Source organism: Taeniopygia guttata, chromosome Z, assembly GCF_048771995.1.
Source record: "Taeniopygia guttata chromosome Z, bTaeGut7.mat, whole genome shotgun sequence".
Lineage (NCBI taxonomy): Eukaryota > Metazoa > Chordata > Aves > Passeriformes > Estrildidae > Taeniopygia > Taeniopygia guttata.
In genome coordinates this window covers 6,578,643-6,605,036 of record NC_133063.1, presented here as the reverse complement: position 1 = coordinate 6,605,036, position 26,394 = coordinate 6,578,643, and the positions used below count along the sequence as shown (strand labels likewise).

Here is a 26,394-nt window from a genome sequence, read left to right as displayed (position 1 = left end):
CTGACTTTTCTACTATTACTGCTTTGTGAAAAGCTGAGTCACTGGGGGATCAAATACAAGTAACAATTACTTTCTGAGGCCAGACAGTGTGGGGAAGAGTCTGGACTTGATATAACTTCCTGAACATATCAGCCAGGGTACACATCAAAGTTATGTAAGAACCATTTAATGGAGTTTTCTTTCTGAGTAACTTTCTGTTCAGTACAAACTGATCTCATAATCTAATGTATTCCTTTCATCAGCGTGGGACTGTGTCCTTGCCAACAGCCTGCGTGATCTCTCTGCTAGAAAATAACATAAAAACCTTTGTGCAGCTAGAAGCCTAGGACAGTAGTTCAAAACATATTTTCCTTGCTTTCTCAAAAGATGTAACTCAGTTATGTATTCATGTGAATATAAAGTAACAATTTCACAAACTTTCACTGAATAATGCTTTAAAAGTAAGAGGAGGAAAAAAGCAAACAAAAGCAGAAAATCATATTCATCCTGATCAATTCCAGGTATTTTTTTTCCTGGTAGGAGCCAAATAATTAGCAAATGGCAAACTTTTGTAAACAAGCAATGTAAACAGCACAGATGGAAATTGCCAAATTTTGTATGAGGAGACATTTCTCCCAGAGCAAGTAACCCAAAATCAATATACTTTCATAGTGTAAAGAATAAATAAGTATTATTTGAGTAAAACTTTGAGTTTAAATAGCAGAACTGCTTTACTGTAGTTGCTTTTCTATATGAAGTGCACATAGATGGTACCTCTAGAAATATACAAATTATAGCTCTTCCAAGAGGGCTGTGTTTTCCTGACAGGTGGAAAAGATGATGTCTAAAGACTAGACAGCCCTACACAATGTCTGGTACAGAAGTTTTCTGTTTGGAGAACAAAATGTTAGTTGACCATCATTAGAATTATTATTTGGAAATATGTTAGTACAACTGAGAGTCATCTCCAAACACTCCATCTCATGTGTGTTCCAGAAATAACTTTTAGTTTCTGGCACTTTGAATACAGCTGTTTTAACTTACCTTTTTTTATTCAGAAAATAGTTGATTGTTTCTACTGTTCTGTGGTATCTAAAGAGAAGTTTCTTTCACGGTAACTTTTGATTATGAGCTGCTCATGTATTGTTCCAAGTACTAGATTCCTGAGCACAGAAGAAGAATAATGCTGTGTAATCATTTAATTGTTCAATAGTAGTAAAAAGCTCCAGAGGCATTGGTTTTAAGAGTGAGTGTTTGGAGAAAAAAATTGAGAGTAAATAAGTTTCAGTCTACTAAAGGAAAATGTGTCTTCATGTCATTCTCAAATATTAAATGAGTGTGTCTGCAGGACTGAAATTAATAGTCCCCATCTTTCTTCCTTTGATGCACGAAAAACGGAAAAAAGAAAAAAAAGCAAATCCTCTTCTTTTTGACAGACTTGCATTGTAGATGAAGCCAGTGCATTAATAAAGAATGGCAGAGAATGCTATATTCTCTTACTACTTTTGAAAACAGAAGTAGAACTCTAGCTGTTTCCAACACCTTAGTTTCTTCTGCTAGGTTCTACACAAGTTATCCTTAGTATATTTGAGAGACATACATGCGTAATAGGAAGAGAAAAATCAGTATAAGAAGGTAATATGTACATAATTATTCCATCACACTGGGTTTATTAATACGTGTTAGAAATTGTACAGTTGTATTTTTCTATTTATTGCTCAAAATATACAATAATTCCATAATACGTCAGCAAGACAGAATTAATATGCCAATGAACCTTGACATTCATGGCACCAGATTTCCTGCAGTTAATCCTACTGTTCTTGACATTATTTTTATTCAATTTTTTTCACTCTGTTGCTGTCTATAGTGGGACTATACTTCAGTGACTCAAACAGGATGCAAGCCATCTTTCAGATTTTAAAAATTATTTGAGTGATTGCTTCCTGAATTATTCTGCAGTACTATGAGGTTAGAAAACAAAATTTTTAATGTTACACTACATCAGATCTATTTGTTAAATGTTCATAAAATATAAAAAACTTGAACTCTGTAGGCTTTAGGTTTGTATAACATGTTTAGTTGATTATAGTAGGCTGTTTATCTGTAATAGCAATTGTATGTTATTAATTAAAATAACTACATCAGTCTGTCATTATTAAAGCAGCTTTCTAAAAGATTAAAAATCTTCAGTTGTTTTGGCATAAAATATATGCATATGGTATCCATATTTTATATTTGTGAAGTGAGTTTGGAGTTGACATCAGGGTTTCAAATGCTGGCTCTGGCAATGCCTCATTGTGAGGCTGTGGCTGAGTCATGTCAACTTTGTTTATTCAAGTGTATTCAACTTCATTATTCAAAGTTTACTCAACTTTATTTATTATAAAAACAGAGATAATAAAATAAATTTATACCCACAGGTATATTTGCAAGATTAATTACTTAGACTGAGATGCATCAAAGCTCTTAGGTGTAAATGAGTTCTATTGGAAACAGTATTGTTCCTGTTCTTGGTGTGTTTCCTGGATTAGTACTTTAATGATTGTGCAGACTTCTGAGAAAGTGACATTGGAAAAATGCTTCAAAATATAAATGCCAAATAGATTATTAAAGGATTTGCCTCTTTACATATTTTTTTATTTACTCTGAGAAATACTTTTTTATTTACTCCTCTCTCATTGTTTCTTTCCTGATAAGCCAACAGAATAAAACTTAGTTAAACTGCTGTTTCTTTTTAAATTAGTCACATCTGTGCTTTTGAAAAAAAAAATTAGTTCCCTGTAGGAGATTGCTGTTGAGGGCATCTGAGGAAACCTGTACTGGAATTATTAGTTACGTGTATATATATATGTATATATATATATGTATGTGTATATATATTTGCCTCCATGGATTTCTTCAAGACTTATTTGGTCTTAACAATGACTAAGAGTTGCCTAAAATCATTTGGACAATAGGAGCAAGTAACCAAGGCTCACAAGTTTGCCTTGAGAGATAGTTTACCATTTGACTATGTGGGATCAGCAGTATTTCTAGCACATTATAGCTTGTTTTCAGTGGATTTTCATTCTAGGTCATCATTATTTTATTGACTCTGTGTCCATGGAGGTGACTTATATTTCTCTTTGTATTATAAAAACTAAAACTTTAAGAGGAAAAATACCTTATTCTCTAGTTTTTTTGAAGGCATAATGGAATTAACATTATTTCATGTTAATTTTTAAGATTTGCTTGGGACGTTGGAAGAAATTCTTCCTAAACTTCAGAAAGATGTTAGTGTTTGGATAATGGCCAAGGACTCCACATTTCCAAATGTGCATACTCTTTTGGACAAAATAGAAGCTGCATCTGAAGACCCTGTTCCAGTTAATCGATGCTCTGCCACCAACCTCAAGTCAGCTGTTCTATATATATTTACTTCGGGAACAACAGGTACAGATCTTCTGAACAGTCCATCTTTTCCTTCAGCTTTCATCTAGAAACTTGATTTTTCTGAAACTCTAGTATCTCAATAGCAAAATGTCATGTTTCTCATCTAGAAGCATTACTATAGAAAACCGCCCATATTTCTTGTTTCTATTTGGTGGTTTACGGGTTTCTTTCTTTATTTTTTCCTGCCACATTGTACAAATACTATGAGAGGCTTTATCTCTTATTACTGTGCAGCTAAGGTGTTTGTAAAACATTGCTTTTCTGGTCAGTTTACAATCATAATAGATAGCATTTTGTGACCACGTAACACTGCCTAGTTAAAGTAATTAAGATTTTTACCTAGAACTATAAAAAATAATCTTGAAACACACAAATAGACATTTGTTTTTCTTTCACTAAGTCATGTTTTATGCAGGTCAGTGTAGAGACAGAAAATAGGATTAAGTTACTAGCCTTTTAGTTTAGAAACAGATGTCTGAATTGTTCTCCAGCAGCTAAGAAGCTAAGACTTAAAAAAACCTGATTGCTGACATGAAAGGCAGCATTGTTTTTAAGAGGAGTGGATTGGCATTCTCATTCAATTGAACACAACAGTTTTAGTCACATGAAGATTGAAAATGCATATGTGGTTTGAGGCTTTGTTCCTTCATACAAATAATAATTTAATTTATTTGCTTCAGGTTGTCAGGAAAAATTAGGAAATAAGAACAGCAGTCTCCAATAAAGAAGTTAATAAGTTATAAATATTGTCAAGATATTAGGTTTTATTTGTAATACTACTAAGAGAAATATGCTTAAGAGAAATTGCTTGGTAAGAGTTGGGAGTTTATTAGCTAAAAAAATTACAGAATTATCTATTTTTTTCTTACAATTAGAATCAGAATATCTGTGTGAAGTCTCAAGTTTCAGTTATGTATAATATAAAATATTTTCGAAACTTTGTATGAAATACATAAATATACATAGAATTTCTATTATGTACTATGTAATTAAAATAATAAGGTTTGTTTAGTCTGAAGAGTATGGAATAACTAATTTTGAGTTTCTGAACATTTTCACATGTTTTGACTGATAATCTTAGTTAAAAGAAAGGAGTATTTTGCACAGTCTGTAGTAATCTCTCTGTAAAGGCAGAAGTAAAAAATTCAAGACTGTAGAAAACTTCTTGCTATAAGCAATTTATTGGCAACCTAGGCATGTTCCCTTTTCACTTTAGTGTAGAAAAGTGGAATAGCCTGGAGGGTAGCTTGACTCTCCACAGATTATACTTCCAGGTCTAGCTAAATCTTCAGATGAACAATAGCTTTGCAAGAATAGGTGAGAAAACTTTATGAATCATTACATCTTTTGAAGTATTTAATTCTTCTCACTTTTCATCATCACCCTGACTCAGACTGAAGTTTGTGTGTGTTTGAGAACATGTATATTATGCAAGATCACATCCCCTACTTGGATTAGTAAGTGCCAGAGTAGTAGCACAAGAAGCTACTACTTTTTGTGAGTCTGTATGTTGCTGAAGGGAAGTGCTCTGCTGAGCTTGAAGAAGCTCATTCAGAGGAACCTAACTGATGTGGTCTTCTCCCTAATTTTTTCTTTTTTGTTAATTTATCATTAGACTGCGTAGAAAGATATATGATGCTTAAGCTCCCGCTGTGTGGCCTACTCCATGTAGATCCCATCCATTTCTTATTTACCTTACAATCACTATGACTCTTACCTTAACAAAGTCTAGTGTGATGCCTCTTTATGTTAAAAGAAGTCCATATCTATAGTAAATATTTTGTCCCTTCTTGCTTTGTATAATTTGATAGCAGCAAACCCATGAGTTTCTTCATGTTTCCACTTATTTGAATGGATGTGACATCAAACTAAATAGCAAAGAGATGAGGTTGCAAACCGGCTAATCTTTATGTGTACATAAATGTGCAATATTGTTTTAAACTGCCAATTGGCTATTTATGGCCATTTAAAAAGATGGTGGACAATTTGGTTACAGAAGTAGGAATTGACCCTTATAATTTTAGAGACTTTATACACAGATTCCCTTTAATGCATTATTTTGATTTTATTACAGGTCTTCCAAAGGCAGCAGTCATTAGTCATTTACAGATTCTTAAAGGAGCTGCTGGACTGTGGGCTTTTGGTGCTACTTCAGATGACATAATTTATATTACTCTGCCTCTTTATCACAGTGCAGCTTCTCTTCTTGGCATTGGTGGATGCATTCACCTGGGTAAGCCTTGTTTGCTTTTGTTGCTAATAGAGAATTAATTATTACAAAAATGTATAAAACATGCTTAGGTTCACTTCCCCTAGGGAAGCTAATGCTTTGCTCAAATTCAGTGAGTAGTCTTTTTTGGAATTGTTGTGTATTTTGGGGAGAGGGGATGTTTTGTACTAACAAGGGATCTCTACAAGCTCTCCCTGTGGAGAGGAATTAGCTATCATAATTTGCATCACAAATGTGTTGACTTCCTTATATTTAGGTCAAAAGGAAGTTAAGAACATATGCAGTATTTTGGCGGTGTGTGTGGTGCATTAGTGTATGTATGACTAAGAATTGTACAGTAGAATGGAATTAAAATGTGTTTGGTGAACTTAAAATATTGACAAATACATTGACTACTACAGATTGTAAAGCTTTTTAATGTACTTTTAAATCCCATATAACTTTTTAACCATTTGATTTGTATAGTGTTTTGACACTGGCAATAAATCAGATGTATTACTGAAACAATATAGGTGTCCTCAATGACTCTTTTATAAGAGATTTATTTGGAACTCCATGGCAAATACTTTCTTTCCTTATGCATCAAGTTCAAGTCTGAGCAAGGGAGAGATCCTTGTATTATGAGTTAATTCTGTCTGAATCTGCATTAATGAATACTTTCTTGAGAAATAAGGCTTCAGTGATACCCACATGATTTACTAATCAGCCTGAATTTTCTGGGTATTTTCAGCTAAACGCTTGAGCACAAGAGTTCAGGTTAAACTCTTAAACTCTTATGTTACAATGCCAACAGTGTTGTAAGAAGAGAAGCTGACTTTTTGTTTTAAGCTCTGATCTATTGCATTGCTGTCTCAGCCAGGAGGCTGATTTCCTCTGACCTTCTTTGTCTACCAGGTTTGAACACATGTCCTCAAATAAAACAGCTTAAATACCACATAGTTCTCCGAGCGAGGCTGTCTTAGTTCCTTGGATGTCCTGGTTTATAGCTAATCTGTCACACAGAGAAATTGCCTAATTTCATTTTCCCTGCTGTTTCCATGAAGGTGCAACCTGTGTGTTAAAAAAGAAGTTCTCAGCTAGTCAGTTTTGGGGTGACTGCAGGAGGTACAATGTGACTGTCATCCAGTACATTGGAGAGCTTTGCCGTTACCTTTGCAATCAGCCAGTGGTAAGTGAAATCAAAGTGATGCCTATTTGTCTGTCAATACATTTATTTTTCTTCATGTGGGTATGCTAACAGGGAATTAAACTGTATTGGGCATGGCCTTCTGCTCTTCCTTTTGTGTGAGGTTCTGCAAATATTTGGTGATAAGTAGATGCTTAGCAAAAATAATGACTCGAACCATGAAGATATTGATTCAGTATCATTTGGTCAAAAAATACTATTTCACAGAATTTTTCAAGGTAAGTTCAAAAAACCAGGAGTACTGCTTTTTCTGAATTTTAAGAACTTTGTTTCTCAGCATCTGTGTGTGTCAGAGGTCTCACGTTTTGTGTACTATGTATTAGCACTGTTTTGTTTTGTGAAATGTATATTCTGAGACCATCTAAATCATATTTTTAAACTTGGAAGTTTAAAAGCTGCTAGATTAGCAGCTTTTTGTTCAAAGTGAAACATTTACTTATTTTTCCAATGGTAGACCTATTCTAGACAACAAATATTTAAGAGAACAGAAAGAATTTTGTGAAAATATACAGAAGTTGGATGCAATGTAACTGTTATCTCTTTGAAAAGCCTCCCTATTCCACAATCATAATTTCGTTATTTCAAAAAAATAATCAATGGTTTATTTTCTTTTCAGTAAAATTTATTAAAATTACTCATCTCTTAGGAAAAGGTACCAGTAACTCAAAGTATTTAATTTGAAAATTATTAACATCATCCTTAAGCAGTATTCTAAAATAAGAGAATGCAAATCAGTCTTGTTTTCTGGCAGAATAATAATTTGCGTTAGTATTTTGAATTGCTGACCAAAGAATGGAAAAGGTCATTGGATTGCTTTTCCCTTAAGAAAATTTTAAAAATTATGTTTGAGCAATGTAATTGTGGGTCATGGATCCAACTGCTCTATCCATGTGTGACTCACTTAAGTAGAAGTTCTTGAATTAAAGGGAGCTTGGATGATGGCTTGGTGAAGACCATTGGTGCTGATGAGAAACCAGAATAGTGATAGCTTCTCTGATTGTTTTTTGTGGTTTTTTTTTTTTTGGGCGGGGGGGGTTATGTCTTGGGATTTTATTTGGTTTTAATTTTTATTTGTTTGGGGGATTTTAACTTTCTAGCAAAATAAACAAAAAATTACTTAATAACAAAAAAATCACGTTATAGATCATAAGAAAAGTCAAGGCAATTGGGAGGCATAGTTTTTATAAATTGTGATTCTTTTTTTTCCTTCATTGCAGGCTAACTTGATTTCCACAAAGACATTTCGCTTCTCTCCAAAACTTCATAACTTTTGCTGTGTTTGCAGTCTGAGATATTAATTATTCACTTTTTCTATTCTCATACTGTACAGGGAGAGAGCATGACTTCTTTTCCAACTCCTTTTTATCTTAAAGCACAAATTGTAGATGAATATACTTAATTTTTGAAACAAACTCTTCTATTTTTAAATCTTTACCAAGGCACCGTGAAGTTAAAGCAATTTTAAATTGTGCAAATAAAGTAATTTATACCATCCTTAACTATTTATATACTGCATACAGTGGTTATACAATCATTAACTATTCATTAACTGTATAACTATTTGTTAATTTATGTGCATAGTTTCTAGGAGCTGGCATATCTAAACTCTTTCTTCTGTGAAGCTATAGGGTATTTTTTTGTTTTGTTTTTGCTTGCTTGCTAAGCCTCCTCAAGAAAAATTCAAATTACAAAGCAAATCAGTTTGACAGCTAAATACTTGAAGAAAAATATTAAGTATCTGTCATGTTAAAACTGGAAGAGAAACATGCTGGTACAAATAAGTGGAAGGTTTTAAAATATCTTATGCAATTTACTCTTAGTTTTCAAGTAAGTAAAATAATTGCCTAAACTGGATTCACTATTTAAATTTTGTTAATGTAGAAGTACTCTGTATGCTAGCAGCACAAGAAAGATGTGGCGCATTTTAAAGTTCTGTCAGGATCTTATGTGGGCAGTGTTCATGAGATTAGAGTGCTACAAAGCCCTTCTAATCAACCCAGATTAAATCCATAGCAATTATCTTTATTTTCTTAATTTGTTTCTTTAACACTAAACTTGAAATAAATGGTATATTGTTTACAGTTGGAGTCCATGCTGTGGCCTCTTATTTCATAAATTCTGAATTGAACTTTGGGCAAGTCTCTGTGGTAGCATAAAAGCTCTTGGCTGAGCTTTCCCCATTGGTTTTGTCTTGTTTGATCGTTCTGCCTCCCACTCACATCTGCAAAAGCTCTTGAAGACTCTTGCAGCAAATTTTTCTGAGGTTATTCTGTATCCAGCTTGGTTTAGTAATCTGTTGTCTGGAAAGAACATTTGTTAGAAAAGAAAGTTGTCTTTTTTCCTTAGGTACAAGTACAAAAAGATCGGGCTTTATGCAACATTCATAGATTTTGCTGGGTTTCCAAGTGAGTAATCCTCATGCCTGCCCTCTTCCAAACACTTTCTGCAGCATTTTGATTGCAGTGAAAATACAATTACCAGCATTGATATGTAATAGCCATCAGTAGCTACAAAATGGGTCCATCTGTAAGATACTAGCATGACTACTCCAGTGAAAAAGAATATTCAGAAAATTGGTAAATTAGTCTTGCTGGCTGACATTGCTGAAAGTCTCTATTAACAATGATCTAAAAAACTACAAGAGTATGGCATAGCAGAGCTCCCTGTCTTGCCTCTTAGCAAAAGCTTTGGAAATATTTCTCTACTAATCTGTGGATAGCAGCCACATTCCTGAGACACTTGCAACTAATTTGAATTTTCGCATCTGAACTGTAAACTAAATATTCTGAAGGCAGTTGCAGATTTATTTCAAATTTGACATAATAATTTAATATTGCATTTATTAAATTTAATAATGCATTGCATCCTGAAGCTTTTGGAAAGACAGGAATGGTAATGCAGCATCTCTTTCCTGCTTTTCTGTAAAGCAGACCTGCATTCTGAAGTGTTACAGAGGGTAGAAATCAGTGTCCTTAACCATTATGTCATGTTTTCTATTTTTGTAAGCCGTGATGCAGTATGACAGTATTAGTATGATTTATGAAACCATGCATGAAATAGGCAAGCTGTCTATTAAAACCAGAGTTCACTTCTGCTTCTATTCAAAGTCTGTGTCACAAATAATTGTATCATTGCTTACAATTTCCCATTGAATATGTGTCCTGTTTTATGTCACTTGGTATTGGGACAGTGTTATCCTCTGGCACAGGTAATATTTCTTATTTCCTTGGGGTTACCTAAGTGTTTAAGACCATGCTTATGCTTATCAGCTTTCCGACTTTGTTTTATTAAGCTGAGGCAAGACAGTCTCTCTACTAGATCCAGTTTGGCCAAGGGTTCTTTGGATGGGATTAAGCTCTCTGAAATTACTTCAAAGAAGATGCTTAGGGATTTATTGTGTTAAAACTCTTCTGTGTTAGAACAATAGTAGTTTAGAAAGCAAAAACAAGGTGCTACTGGGATAAGGAAACAGAATGAATATTTATTTCCCTGTAGTTGTGGAAAGTGATGTAAGGATGGGGTTTATGTAGTTGGATAACACCATGTCTCACCAAGAAGCAGCTTTCCTTAAAGGAAGGGAATTTAATGGTCACATAAGCAAGGAGAAATTAGTCAGTAGGCAGTTTTCTACAATGCAGGTTTTACTTGTAATCACATTTTATTTCCCACTAAAGTTTAGCTCAGTTTATGCTCAGTACTGGCAATTGTTCTTTCTGGTATCTTTAAAAGGTGGAGTGGAAATCTGTCTAGCCCCTTGAAGGTTTTTGGCATAAATATTTTGTTGAATACCCTAAACCAGTAATTTGACACAGTTACAACCAACCACATCCCTTCCAAAGAAAGGCTTCTAAAAATCTCTACAAGTCATTAGAATTGGGGGGAATTTTGCAGTTTGTTTGTTATTCTAGTGACCTATCCTTAAAAAAAAAAAAAAGTCTAAAACCGTTTGCATGTGTCATAAGAAGATGTCATCTTAATCCAAGTACTTCTTATTGCACTATCAACAGTGCCTAAAATAAAATTGAAAACTGTTTATACATACTGTTAGAGAAAATAGAACTTTTAGACTAAGAACATATTCAGCACAAATTAAAGCTTAGAAAAGGCCATGAGATTTGGAAGCTTGTCTTTTTTTTCTCTAGACTGTATCATTTGGCTTTATAAAAAACCAGACTGTATGTCACAGCAAACATTTTGCTTTCAACTGCCATAACTACAACAACAGTATTATTTTTGAAAAGTGGCTTTAAAACAGATTATAAACCCACTTATTTTTCTTACTGCCTTCTGATACTTCTAGATACTGGCATACCTCTCTTGGTACCCACAGATGATCCTGTGTCTGTTTTCTCATCCACCCCACTAATAATAGTGAAAGGTTTTCAGATGTTCTTTGTGGAAAATGTCTTTTGTGATGTCTTAGGAAGCATTTGTTTTTCACATACAAACAGCGCTGAAGGCTAGTTACAATGTCAGCTACTGATCTTGGTGGATCTTGACTTATGAGGTCATACAACTTGACCAGTTTCTCTCCTTCCAGCTTTCAGTTTCTCCTAGACTTGTCTTTTGGGTTAAACAAGTGGAGTCATGCAGAAAATGTGTTTATATTAAAGCCTGGAAATCACAATCATACTTTTACAGAGGGAAGCTTCATACTGCTCACAGAACACTGTGTGTAACATGCACCACAAGAAATAATCTGTATGCACTTTAATTCTCTGAACTGACATTTGAAAAGTTTTTTGTGATTTGTTTTGACTAGTGTGCTCCTGGGACAATGACCAAAAATACAATTATCTACTTCATAATTATGGGTGGAACACAGACAAAAGTGGCTCTTTTTTTGTTGGTAGATATTTTCTGAGGAGATGGGAGTACAACTGAACAAAACATTTCCTGTTAGAAGAGCTAACTGAAGAAAGCTTCTTTTAGGATATAATTCTAATAGATTATAAGGAGATTGATTATTAAAAATGGGGTGAGAATGAGCTATATTAAATAGCAAGCAACAAGTTCTGAACTAGAAAGATGTGGTTTTTTCCTACTTTTCCTGTCCTTTCTTATGGTGCATCTCTTCACACCCTTCCTATTCTCTTTTATTTGCATTTATAATTTGGGTATGTGTTTTGCTCAAAAAAAGTCTAGTTGTAGTTTATAATTAGGCATTACTAAATAATGAACATGGATGCACATCTTGAAAAACATATCTATAATAGTAGGTTATCTCCAATCTTACAGTCAGTAGTAGTGATGGATTGTCACAACTACCTGATGCCCCTTTTTCAGGGCTAGTGTATCAATAAAGGAATTGGTGAATGTGTTGTTACATACACACCTTGTAAATACTAGAATGCAAATCCTGTGTCATCTCTCTTATCATATTTAATATTTAACTGATGTGTGCATTCTCAGGCCCTGAGATTGCTTTTGGTTTCATCAAGGCCATGATAGAGAGAATTCATGCCTCCTTTGAATAATCTTTGCTTCTCTCCATTTGGATATTCCTTATGCAGAAATAATAAAAGAAGGGCAATGAACTTGTTTTCTTGTGTTTGATTAAAGTGGCTGCTTTAAATGCAGCACATTTTTACGTAGCTGCAATCATGAATCTTTCCTGTGCCAGTTAGTATAGTGCTGATAGCACTCTAAGAGGCATTTACCAACAGCTTAATCACGTAGATAGTCCAAGTAGTTTATTGAAAACACTTAAGGAGAAAAGACTGCCAGATGAAAAATCCCAGGTATGTGGTGTTTAATGTAGCAAGGCAAATCTTGACTTGTCAGTTAGTTAATGTATGAAAGAAACAAGCACGCAAGATGGAGACATATTGTGTCAAACTGATTTACGACGTGTGCAGATGTTTGGTACAAAGCTCAAAGATCTTGGCAGAATTAATGGAAAAAGATTCCAGGTGCATGGTAAGAACTGTTCTTGCTTATTAATGCATTGATGTCAATGAAAAAGGTATTGAAAAAATGCTTCACCTTTACTGTTAGAAATAAGTGGATGTAAACTGAACTGCCATTTTATTTAGAAACCACTCTGAATTAAGAAAATAAAATCAAAGTGCAGGAAAATAAATAGACATTTTTGGAAACCTTGGAAAGATGTTACAACATTCTGTTTGTCTAAAATCTCTTATCCTATGAGATAAAAGATCTGTGGAGAGCTATTAGTAAATTCAGAAACGCAAATCATAATTGAATTATCAGAGCACATGCAATTTGAACTTATTTGTGGTAGGTGAACAGGGCACTGAATCCTTTGTAAGTGAGATTTTGTGATGAAATATAGCTTTTACCTTAGGAAGTGTTCATTTGGTGCAGTGTTTTTGCAGTGGGCTAAGAACACACATGCACACAATTGCTGCATGCCAGCTGTTGCAGGGCAGCTGGCTGACATGCCACAGCTTGATCAGGTGTCAGGAATGGCACCATGATAACAGAGCTTTTCTTTTGGAAGAGAGCTGTATTAGGTGACACCTTGGAATTCCTTCTACTCATTTAACTTTATTTATTGTACCAAAGATAAGCTAGTTGATGAAATGCCATCTGAAAATGGCAGAAGTTCAAAGCCAATTTGGTCTAGTCAGTTTAATGCATAAATTTCTGCATATTTATTTAATTACTTTTTTTCATTAGGACATCCTAAGTTTTCATTGCTTAACAATGTTTTTGTAATTTGATTGCATTATCATCTTTTTTTCCGTCTCTTACTTGCAGCATTTAATTTACTGCATAATTATTCAGCCACAGTGCCCATGGATACCGATCTGCCTGTTCTGAAGAGCTGGACTTCAGCAGTGATCTGGACAATAATATATATGACCACGTTGATGTTAAAAACAGATGACAGATGTTAGAATGGCTAACTCTGTTTTGTTTACTTTACATTGAAAGTTAGTTACACCTAAAGTTAATATGAACTAATGTAATATATTAGATATAAAAAAAGATTAAAATAGATAAAATATTGCTATATTAATTTACTCACATGTAAAACTAATGTGAATAAAACTCACTGCTTGAAGTTTCCCTAGTTTTAATAATTTTCTTCGTCATTATTAAACCCCCTGGGAGATGAAATTACATATAATTTTCATTCTTACAGTTGAAAGACTCCTAAATTCATGCCAATTTAATGTCTTCACCAGAAATCCCTGCAGTACTCTTCAGGGAATCATGTATTGACAGACAGGTACAACTATGGTGGGACTGACTAAATACAGCAGTTGCAGCAATGCAGTCTAACAGTGGATCTTCCTTAGTTGTGAAGAAGTGAATTACTCCTCTACCTGTTAAGAAATCTTCTTTCTGTGATCAGTTCTTGATAATACCATACCCCTTCTTTGTACTTTTGCAAAAAGCCTGAGTGCTATGACAGCATCCCTTCCTGTAGTGAAATTGTTTTACATTGTATTGTTGATGTTGATGCTGGGTGTTAACATTGCAAGCAAAGTGGGATGATGCAGTCCTCTCAGGACTGTATTAATATAAACCAGCCAAAGTAATGTGAGGAACTGAATTTACTGCACTTTTAAGTGATACGGTATTTGTTCTTTTGGGAAAAAACCCCTAACACTATAATCGATGTAGGCCATCCTAGAAGATGAACTAGACTAGAAAAAAATATGTCTTTTCAGCAAACAGCTATCAGTGCTTTTATTTTTCTTAATGTAAAAATAGTAGAAGCAAGGTCTTTTTATTAGCTCTAGAGGTTTTGAATGTTCCTAGCCTGATAAAAGACTCAATTAATGTGTGTATATATATGCATATGTTTGTCTTTTCTGTTCATTGTGGAACAAAGAATTTCCTTGAAAGTATCTCTTGAGCTATTTTTTGTATCTTAGCAGAGGCGGTAGATTTGCATAACTCTGTGGCATCGGCAAGAGATAACTGCAGTTTGGCTATGGACACATTTCAGTTTCACATTTCATTTCAGTTTAGCATTGAAATTGCAAGGAAAATAGCCCACTTTGAATTTCATGTTGAGCTGACAGGAATATTCTAAAAATGCTGAACAATTTTGTGGAGGAAGGAAAAAAACATTAAAAGCTGTCCTGATTAAGCTCGAAGTAACACTGAAGCATTTTATCTTGAAAAATAATAATATTATTGTTGTTCATTGACAGTATAGTTAATTTGAATATATAATATAACAGATGTTATTATTTCAAGTATGTAAAACCCTACACTCTTGCATTGTGATATTGCGTCTGAAGTTGAAAAAACAAACCACTGTAAAAATGACATCTGTGGGCAATTTTTAGATACTTTGTTCCATGTCAGAATTGTAGTGTTGTGTACTTCAACACTTATGATTTAGCATTAATTCAGTGAACTTTGTGCCTATGTGTTTAGAAATTACTTTCATCTGAAGACAGATGAAAAAAGCATGAGTTGGGTTCTTGTAGAAAGAGAGCTGTTAGTGACCAGGGGAGGCTGGTGAATGATGTAGTTTTGAGGTAAAATTGCAGGATAATGTTTCAGATTGTAATCTGCCAACACCTATCTGCATCTAGTGAAACAGGTACTTTCCTTGCTGAATCATTTCAGCAAGAGGACTTACTTTGCCGAAGACTCTAAAGACAAATTAATACATTTTTATCTTTCTTTGAGTTGCTGGTTTTGAAGAGGGATGAAAAAACCATAGTGATCTTTGTGATTTAGAGGAGCTTAAAATTCCATTATGTTTGCAATTTTTTGTTACAGTAGGAAGAATTCACATCCTCATGAAAAATCTAATTTGTCCAAGATATAAGCCTCGTAGGAACACTGCTGTGTACTCAATTGATGCTTTTCTGTTTTTGATATCCAAATTGTTCAAAAGATTCCTGTTTCACTCAGCTGACCAGACCTTTTCACAAAAATAACTTGCTGTGATTTTATGTGAGAGTAGAGGTGTTCAGATAGATTTTTACTATAAAGCCATAACTAATTCAAACTGGTTTGGTTGGGGGTGGGGAGGGGCATAATAGAAAAGTTTTCTATAGTATATGTATGTGAATATGTACATATCTGAATGTATGAAAAGAATGTGAACATGTGCAGATGTGGGCATTTGTATATAGAGAGGTGTTTGCATACATATATACGAGTGTAGGTATATAAAGGTGTATAGAGACAGTTGCAGTGGCAGAGTGCTATGCAATTCTGAAAGTATGTGGTACCAAATTGTACCTATGTTTATTTTGAGCTCTCTCACTTCTAGAGCATTCTGAATTGCAGCTTGAAATGATTGAAAACGGAGTTGTATTTTAAAGTAGGCGAAATTAAAAGAAAATAAATCCAAACAAATCCAAACAGTATAGATGTTTTGCTTTCTGGTACTTCAAGTTAAATATTATTGTGTTTTAAAGGTGCTCCATGCAATCTCAATGTTTGGGAATGTATAAATAAAATTAGAACATCTTACTGAACTGGATGCATACTATTGTGTGTGTTATGGTAAACATGGGACCTGACAACACACTAAGAAATAATGTGTTCCAGTAACATTGAACAAAACCTTGCGAGTCTTAATATTGAAAAGTACAGAAGATGACTCATACACAATATGTGGGAAGGAACATATTTTACAAGTGTGTGAAATCTGATTGTTTCCTTATTATCAGTCTGAAGACAGAAGAAAGTAACTATTCATCTCTTCTGACTTTAATCCCATGACAGATATAATTCCTGTCTTTCTCTGTTCTTCCCAGTTATTTAATTCATCTGGAGAGAAATAGACCGAGACAATACAACTTTTAAAATATGGAAGTGTTTATATAAATCATTGTAGTAATTTTTCAGGAAGTAATTTGTTGGTTCAACAAGATAATAGGTATTAGATTGCAGCTTACTGCTTTGCAGCTGTCCAGCAACTATGCCAGCTTTCTTTAACTTCTTGAGCATTTTTTTTTCTTATTTTTGTTCTTTTTACTGGGTGTATTCCAAAGAAGGGATGTTTTTCCCACCATATATGCACCAATCAAATGCTGTTATCAGTATACTATATTTAATTTTTTTTCTTTTTTTAACAGAAGGAAGGAGAAAAAAATCACAAAGTCCGCCTAGCGATTGGAAATGGAGTAAGAAATGATGTATGGAGGGAATTTTTGGAGAGATTTGGTGCTGTTAAGATCTGTGAGTTCTATGGTGCTACTGAAGGAAACATTTGTTTCATGAACCACACAGGAAAAATTGGATCTGTTGGGCGCACCAATTTCTTCTATAAGGTGACTATTTATTTACCTTCTGCTTAGTAGGAGTGCTGAAAAATTGTGTTTCTTAGTTTGAGTACAGTCATAAGTCCAAGACAAATTTTCTAACTTGGTTATTGCAAGTTAGTTGATGCTCTGTAGAATCTTGGCACCCAACCCACTTGTACATTTAGCAGTAACACTGAGATTTTTTTATAGAGTTCACAAGAGTCAAAAAGGCTTTGGGTCTCTTCTGACAGTTTTGAGTAATCTGACAGTTGCCAAGTATAGTTTCAGGTCTCTAGTACATTAGAGGACAAAAGAAAAAGCTGGATTTATTTTAACACCTAAGAACTCCTCATTGCTGAAATAAGGCTACAAATTTCCTATTCTGATTTACTATTCTACAAATTATATAAAATTACACAATTAGAGATGTGTTTATATAGTATGTTTATATTGCATACTGCTATGTAAATACTTGGCATAAATGGGAATTAATAATAATTAATATATTGTAATAATTACATACAGTAGCATATGGACAGATACAAATTTAATAGGTATTTTATACCTAGGTGAAAATAAAAATAATTAACTCATACTATATCTAGCCTGTTAAAGATAACACAATACATATATAATCACTGTTGAGGTATTGTGACAGAGAATACTTGGCAAGATTATTAATTTTAAAATGCTATAGCCCTTTGTTTACTATGGTCTACTATGGTCTACTATGTTCTAGGTAACTGAAACTAGTAAAAAAAACATTCTGTATTTCATAGCTTTGAAAATGGCAGTCATATATTTTGGGGAGGAGGATTACATGTTATTTATATCACACTTTATCACACATTATTTCCTCCATCCTTCTGAGTAAATGAAGATTTTATTTCTGCTTGAAATTCACAGATGGACTTCTTCTTTTTGATCCTGTAAGGACAATCTTTCAAATGATTTGAAAATCCCAAGCAAAGTAACATATGTCCCAAGCTTTAGCTAGTAAAATGAAAGATGTCTAGCCTTTTTGCATGAAAACTGCATATTTATCATTATGTTGCTGTTTATGCCAGTTTTTACTCTTCTTGAGATAAACAGTACTTCATGCATTGCCTAGAATTTTAAATTGAATGATACCTATCTATATACAAGTCCTGTTGACTTAAACAACGTTTGTGCTCTGTAGGAGAGCTGATAGCAAAATGTCCCGACAAAACTTTTTTAAGTAGTAAAATCGCTGTATTTTAAGTAGTAAAATACAACAGAGGTATCTTCTGATGCCATCTCAGTAGGTTTCTAGGCAGCATTATGTTCCAGGGTCCTCAACTTCAATAGTCCCATCACCACAGTACAATCACTGCACAGACTGCTTTACACATTGGGGCCAGAGGAATTCTTCACCTCTCATACAGGAACTCAGTGAGGATTCTGGAACCACTCAGAAAACACCGCAAGAGCTAGTGTGTTGCTCAGAAACCACTGAGAGCTCAGGAATTTAAGCAGATCTGATTCTCTGTCCTACATGTCTGATGCTCTGTGGCAGGCAGTGACCCCCCAGTGCTGTTGGATATCTCCAGAAGGGTCCAGAACTGCTACAGGAAATCAGAGATCTAGAATTTAGGGAGTAATAGATGAACTAGGAACCTTACAGTTGATGTTAGTTTTTGTTTCAGACCTCCCACTGCCAGGTGCTTTATATTCTTACAAGATTTTGCAAGATGTGTTCCAAACTTGAGTAAACTTGTTTTAAGTATTGTAGAACTTTTCAGCAGATTTTTGTTATAAGTCATTACCCTTTTAGAAATACCATGTGAAGTCTACAGCAGATAAAGATTAAACTTGAAACTACCTTTATATTTATTTAACCGTCTGTATTTTTAATCAAGTAGTGTGGGGATTTTGTGTGCAACCCTAAATACATATTTTAATGCCATAGATAAATTGCTTATTTCAGGCATTTGTTCTGCGGGTTTTTGAATACATTTTGCAGCTTGCAGATTACTGAACAATGCCTTCTGAAGTCTAGCTGCTGTTTGTTTTACTTCAGTCTAAATGACATCCACTAGACAACAAGGGAAAAAAATAGGAGTGCATTCTGTTGTAGGTAGTGACCATGGCACAGTGTAGAGGTGAAATACAGATAAAAATTACAGCTTTAAGAGGCAACCTGAGCTCTCAGAGTGAGCAAAGTAACTTTTCTACCAGTAACTGCTAAGGGCTGGGGATAAATGCTTGTGATAAATATGTGATAAATATTAAGGTTATACAGAACACATTTATTTTCATAAAAATATTGGAAGACATAAGGTAATAGGAAGAAACAGATGAATGTTACAGCAGTTGGCAGAAGTCACTGTATTTGAGATGTTAACTAAAAGCAGTGCTCTTGTTTGCACTTCTTCCTTTTCACACTGTGTTCTTTGTAAAAGAGGGATCGGATCATGTGCTTGAAAGCCTCCCCATAGAATATGAATAAATCTTTCAATAAAGATGTTTACACAGAGTCAATGAACAGAAAAGTAGGAGCTTCTGAATAGCTTTTCAGCTGGTGAAACTTAAAATGTTTTACAAAAATTACAAGGTCTTGATTAACACAGTAATATAATAAATTACTGTTTAATCTTTACATCTGACATACATATGTGTCTAGGTAATGTTAATAATCAATTATGTTATATTGGACAATCATTCTGTGTGTATTTATATAGATATGATATGGGAAAAATCTTGAAGACCCTCTTGAAGACCCTCAATTGTGTCTATCAATACATAAATCTGTTATACTGAAATAAATTCTGAGTGATGGCAGACAACAAGGGAGCTTGGGATTAATGAGATCCAAGGAAGCTTATAAGAAGGGCTAAAAATAACCCAGGGCAGGTTCACCTGAAAAGCATTATGTAAAAAAAAAAAAAAAAAAAAAAAAAGATAAAAGAAAAACTGCATAGATAAAAATATAAAAATCATCTTTGAGTTGGGAAACATTACATTTAAATCTTATAACAAATCTTAAATAATTTTAGCATATAAAATGGCTTTCACATAGCCATTCAGAATTAGTATTATGCACTTCTTCATGCAGTCATAGAACTTGTTCCAAAAATCAAATTATTTAGTTTAAACAAAGTTAGTTTTAAGCAAATTTTTAAATCCTGGAAAACTGGGTTCAAAGGAAGAATCCTGATGTGTAAATTGAAGCAATGGAAGCTCCTAAGTTCATTGACCAATGAAAATTAATGTTGTTTCTTTTCCTTTGACTAATTTTGAGCTAAAATAATCTAAAGTACTACAAGTGTTTCCTAAGGTATTCTTACATGTTATGATTCAGTTTAAAAGATTTGTTTCTTGGTTTTGTTTACTTTGGCTCATAAAGCTGTGTGGAGTACCTATGCATCTGTTCTTTACAGCATAAATAAGGCATTTCAAGTATATTTTAAAAACTGTCTCCAAAATGTGATGACGCTATGCTCCAAATTTTTTTTCTTACATTTCAGTTAAAGATGCTTGAAACTAAATCTAGTATATGTAATGCTTTGTTTTCAAAACTGATATTCTCCAAGAGAATTAAAAAATACTCCATCTCTAAAACCAGTAATAAAAAGCATGTGATCTTTATTTTCTGGTAAAGGTTCTCTGAGCATTCTCTGTAAGTTGAAACATTAGGAATGTCAAAACTACTTTCAAAACAATATTTAAATTCACGTATTTCCAATCTATTAAAAAATAAAAATGGTGAGGGAAGCTGTTATTAGATAATCTCTAGGCAGCATTGTCGTAAACAATGTTGCACATTAACACACTTTTAGCTCACCAAATAATGCTTTTTGTTTGCTACATTTATGTTGTGCTTCAGACAATAAGATGCAGATTAAAATGATGAATGTTGCATACAGTATTCTGTGAAAATAATATGGTAATGCTTCAAAAACTCAGGTCTTTGTCCCATTAGAATGTAAATAATGAGGTGAACTAAATGTTAGCCTGTGCCCAGAGTAAATAGTTTGGTGTGGAGCTTTCATTTTCTAGTACTTAATATGAAAAGCAAGCTGCTTAGAATCACAGAATGATTTAGCTTGGAAAAGACTTTTGTGCAGGCACAGCAGTTTGCACTGACTATGTATGGTTTCATTATGCATATTTAATAAAAAAAATTATTTCTTTCTTTTAATTATATATTTCCATTGTTATTATTTCAGAAACCTAATTGGACTACACCTCATTAATACTCTGATGTTGTAGGCAAAAGATGTATACAGCATAGTATGGTTATATATAATAATAGTCTCAACAGTTCTTAGATAATCTCAGATACTGAATTACAGTTTCTGAGTGTTTATAACAAAATAATTCTTCATTCTTTCAGCACTTAAAAACTGTATTTTGTCAAAATACTACTCTGTGTGACGCATTATTTTAAGCTATTCTAATCAGACACAAAAACAGAATAACATTTAATTTTTTTAACCATTTCAATCTTATTATTTATATTACTCATTGCATTTGCATTTGGTCATATAAAACCTATTAAGGAAAAAATATCAATGTAAAAAGAAAGAAAGTGAGAAAGAGTAGCATTTAAATGTACACAGCCAAAAAAAAAAAAAAAAGAAGACCCACTCCCACTCTGCTCCTCAAGAATAATCAATTGTTTTAATTGTTTTCTAATTGAGGCAAACTTTCTGGCCCTCAAATTCTTGACTTTAGTAAATGGTTTAATTTGAGGTTAATCAAAATAATTACTCTTCACTTAAATACAATAGTGTCCCCTTCTTGAATCATTACTTTATTTTGCAGGATACGACTTTTTTCCTTTGATCAACTGTTAAAAATATCTTTTTGTTTCAGACTTAGGGTAGAAGAAAAACACAGTGCTGAACGTTGAAAGGACTCAATGAACCAGTTCTGTCCATATGAGACTGAAATTGTGGGATTCATGTTGCTCTTTATTCAGATTTCTTTAAGAAAAAAGTATTTACAACAGCATTTCAAATTAGGATAACGAGGAAACTCTTCATCCAAGTTAGTGGCAGAAAACAGGTTTATGTTTTAACATCCTGCTCTTTCCTTCAGTCACTTCCATATAACCTTCCTTAAGTTATATTGCATTTCTTTATTGTGAAGAGTGCAGGTATATAGTAATGTTTTATAAAATTGTTCCCCTATTGCTGACAATTCTCAGGAGAAGATAATTACCTTGGTTTCACTAGTTAATAAAGATTGCTGATACATTTATTTTTGAGAAGGCAATATGGAATCCCAAGCAGGGCAAATTGTCTCTTCAGGATAATAAAGAGACTATTTGGACCACTGCAAACACAATTGTCCAAATAGTGTCAGGAAATGTCTCTTGAAGGTCCAGTTTGGATTCATATCACAGCAAAAAAAAAAAAAAGCAAAATAATAGTCACATGCTATATATTCAAGGGAAAAAAAAAAAAAGAAAGAAGAAGGAAAAAAAAAAAAAAAGTATAGCAGTTGCTAGTTTTGCTAGGAGCATCTTGTCCTCTCCTTCAGTTTGCTTGGAGCCATGGAAGGATGTTCCCTTCTGCTGGTGCTCACATCCCATCACGATACCTGAGAAAATCACCATCACCAGCCTGAGAACCCAGGCTAGTTAAGCAACAGTAAAGCCCAACAGGAAGCAGATTTTCCTTTGTGAGGCCTTTCCTTTGCCAGCTGTTTTCATTGCCAGATGACCCCAAGAACACGTCATATCAGCCACCACCATTAAATGTCACTTAAATACTAGAGATACTGCTCCCATTATGCTCACTCACATTGCTCTTTCACTGATGATCTAGATCCCATAACTTACTTGTACTAAAATTAACAAAAGGACAGGTCTGTGTCTTCATTTAGAAAATTGTTTTGATGTTGCTTACCTCCAGGAAATGGCATAAATTTACATACAGAGTATTTTCAGTTTTAAATGAAACTGCATTCTCCTTTCAGATGAGCGAGACTGAAGCAGGTTTCCTTGTGTGTATTTGCTGCCACCAGATGTCACTGTGTAGATGAGTAACTGATCACTTCTTCCCTTTTTTAGCTTTTTTTCCCATTTGATTTAATCAAGTATGATTTCCAAAAAGATGAACCAATTAGAAATAAGCATGGTTGGTGTGAAAAAGTTAAGAAAGGTAAGTATGTATTTTAATAGGATATTACAGCCTACAGATTATATTATTGAATTAAAAGAAAATACTTCAGAGAGTTGTTTCAAGGAGCCTTGCTATTGTGTTACTGCATTTTACCAAATTATCCATTAGTCTTTGCTCTGAAATAAAGCAGTGTGATTTTTGATCTCAGATAAAACAGCATTAAACATACCAGTGCTGATATCAGAAGCACTCAGGATCCTTGGATGTATTCACAGAAAAGTAGTGTTCAAAAGTGATGGTATGGCATTATCTTTGAATTTCCACATAGTGACATCAGTGTTTTTTTAAGGGAGGTTAACATAAGGAAGTGGTTGCCTAAGATATCTGCAGGAAAGACTGGTGGATTAGAGCAAATGCTTTTAGATGAGAGATTAAGTTTTCCAACTAGGTGATGTGATTTAGCTTAATAATTAAAAAAAAAAAAACAAAGACAAAACAAAACAAACCCCCAAAACCAACAACAACAAAAACAAACAAACAAACAAACAAACAAAAACCCAACAAAAAACAAAAACCCAAACCTGCTTGATTGTAGCTGTCCTAAAAATATTTTTTAAAGTATTACCACATACTGGAGCATACACTGAACTGTAGGAAGGTAACAACTGAAACTGAAGCAAGAAAACCTCATATTAAAGGTCAGGCAGATAGCAACAGATTTTTCAAAGGAGTTACGAGATTCTCTAACAGTTGGTAATCAAACATGGGTACTTTGAAGACAATATGTCACCAAAAGCTGAAATTTTATAGGAATTTATCTTTAGGGATGCCACACTGCCCTATGAAGGGAGCATATGCTCTAATTAGGCACTTGGTTTAATTTTTTTCCAGCTACACCACTCAGTCTTATGAAAAGTATTATCTCTGTCTATAATCTTGGTCTTACTCATGTCTTATTCCTTCAGAGCATTATGTCTGCAGTGATACTACCAGTGAACGAAATACTTCTACTTTAAACACTACCATTTTATGGGAAAAAAGGCACGGCTCCTTTTCAAGGAGGCAGTCTTAAATTAAAAATTGTGCCTATTTTTGGAAGCATTTTGATATGCTTTCATATTTATAATTCTTGTCTCTACTACAAAGTAATGGAACTCTAAAGCTATATTGTTGAGAACCTTGTCCCAAAAAGGTTATTTCATACAATTATTCCATGCCCTGCAAACTAACACCCTGGTGTTACATGCATAAGAGGGTAATCCTCTCCCCTACTCTCTCTACTTTGAGGAAAAAAATTGTGTTAAACTTTTATATTTTGCACCAAAAAGTAAATTGATGATGCTAAATCATCATGATGATGAATGTTCTTAAGAAGTCACAGAATCTCCAGATATTCTGAGTTGGAAGGGATGCATAAGGATCAAGTCAAAGTCTTCAAGTGAATGGTCCCCATAGGGATTAAACCCACAAGCTTGATGTTATTAACACCAAGCACCAGCCGAGGTAATTTCAGCATTCTCAGACTTCTGAAAAGAGATTAAATAGGAACATATTGTCTGGGCTGAGCACCTACTTTTGATTAACACTACTTTTTCATTAGGAAGCTGATAAAGCTTGCACTCGTCACGGAAATTAAGTAATATGTGGGGAGTCAATTCACTATTAACTTGAATTGTGCACTTTCAGAGGATAATAAACTACTAGTGAGCTTACAATTGATAGATGACCATTCTGGGAGAAAACTGGTGAGTCACCAGGAAGAAATATAAGTGACTGTGATTTTTGCATGGACAATATTGTAAGTGATATTAATGTCAGGTACAAAAATGTCTAATGATATTTACTTTCAACTTCTCTATAGGTGAGGCTGGTCTTCTGATTTCCAAAGTCAATGCAAAGAACCCCTTCTTTGGCTATGCTGGCAATAAAAGACACACAGAAAAGAAATTACTCTGTGAGGTATTTAAGAAGGGAGATCTTTATTTTAATACTGGAGATCTCATGGTTCAAGACCATGACAATTTTCTATATTTTTGGGACAGGATTGGAGATACCTTCAGGTACAGTTATTGTTTCTTTTCACATTTCTTCATTAAAGATATATAGAATGGAATCATGTGGTTGGATTTGTTTTCAGCTGGAACTGTTCGCTTTATTGCTGTGGTGATGTAGTTTATAATGGTTCTGAAGTGGATGATGCAGGCTTAATTTTGTCACAAGTGTTCTATGAGTAATATTCTTGTGGAAATGAATGAACAATTTTCAGAATACTTTGTAGGAATTCCAGCTCTTTGATCTTGCTTTTCAATAAACATGTAACTAGTGATGGATTTGCTGTGAGCAAAAGAGGAAGTCGGATACTGATATGGAGAAAAATGTATCAAAGAGCAGAGATTTGTCAGTTTTGATACATTTATATACATGTAAAAAACTTGGAAACAATTGTATTGATCTTCAGTTGCCCAGTAAGGGTGATGAGTTGCAACATTGTCTTCTGGTGATCAAATTTTAATGTGACAAGTGTGAAAAAACGTGAGGTAGTGTCTGAAATGAATAGATATTCTACTAAAGATTTTTTTTAAAGGACAGATATCACGGAATCAAATTATTTTTTCACACATTTTAGGTGGAAAGGGGAGAACGTTGCCACTACAGAAGTTTCTGATGTCATTGTAATGTTGGACTTCATACAAGAAGCAAATGTGTACGGTGTGTCTGTGCCAGGTAAAAGTTCGAGTTATATATTTTACTTCTTCCAGGTTCATTATTAACCCTCATAACTCCTTCTATTTCATGTTTTAAACCTATGAATCATATTTGATTGATTAATCTCTTTAATATCTAGCTAAAATGTAGATGCAGGTAATGAAAATACAACCCAATTGTGAATGAGCCAGTGAATGATGCATTTCTTATCTGTATGCAATGAGAAGTATTTTTTAAAATCTACCATGCATACATTTGTGATAGCTACATAACCTAAACTAAAATATAAAGATTTATTAATTCACATCTGTGAGAGAGATACAAATTCACATCTGTGTAAAATTCAGACATATGTGCCACAATAAAATGTAAACAAGGTAATTCTAAAGTAAAAGAAAATATGTGAAGACATTTTGCCTTTTTATTTCACTTTGCTTTGTAAATTAACTGTAAACAGTTAAGTTATAAAACCAATAAGAAAATGTAAAACAAGACAAAGAGAAAAATAAATTTGTAAGGAAGAAAATTCACTAATTTCTTTTAATATAATTTTTTGGGGTTTTTTTTCATTAGATC

At 33.7% G+C, this 26,394-nt stretch overlaps 1 protein-coding gene across 2 annotated transcripts in view; it reads left to right on the top strand.

Moving 5' to 3' along the window:
* The window catches only part of SLC27A6 (solute carrier family 27 member 6), a 36,913-nt gene that overhangs the window by 5,715 nt on the left and 4,804 nt on the right, over nt 1-26,394 (top strand). Inside the window, exons 2-8 of one of the 2 annotated variants that reach the window (XM_032744345.3) lie at nt 3,208-3,414; nt 5,489-5,647; nt 6,688-6,812; nt 16,856-17,047; nt 23,061-23,151; nt 24,974-25,172; nt 25,739-25,836. In XM_032744345.3, coding sequence (XP_032600236.2) covers nt 3,208-3,414; nt 5,489-5,647; nt 6,688-6,812; nt 16,856-17,047; nt 23,061-23,151; nt 24,974-25,172; nt 25,739-25,836 — 1,071 coding nt within the window. Of the gene's footprint in view, nt 1-3,207; nt 3,415-5,488; nt 5,648-6,687; nt 6,813-16,852; nt 17,048-23,060; nt 23,152-24,973; nt 25,173-25,738; nt 25,837-26,394 lie in introns of both variants that reach the window. The other variant, XM_030258196.4, reaches the window with a different exon arrangement.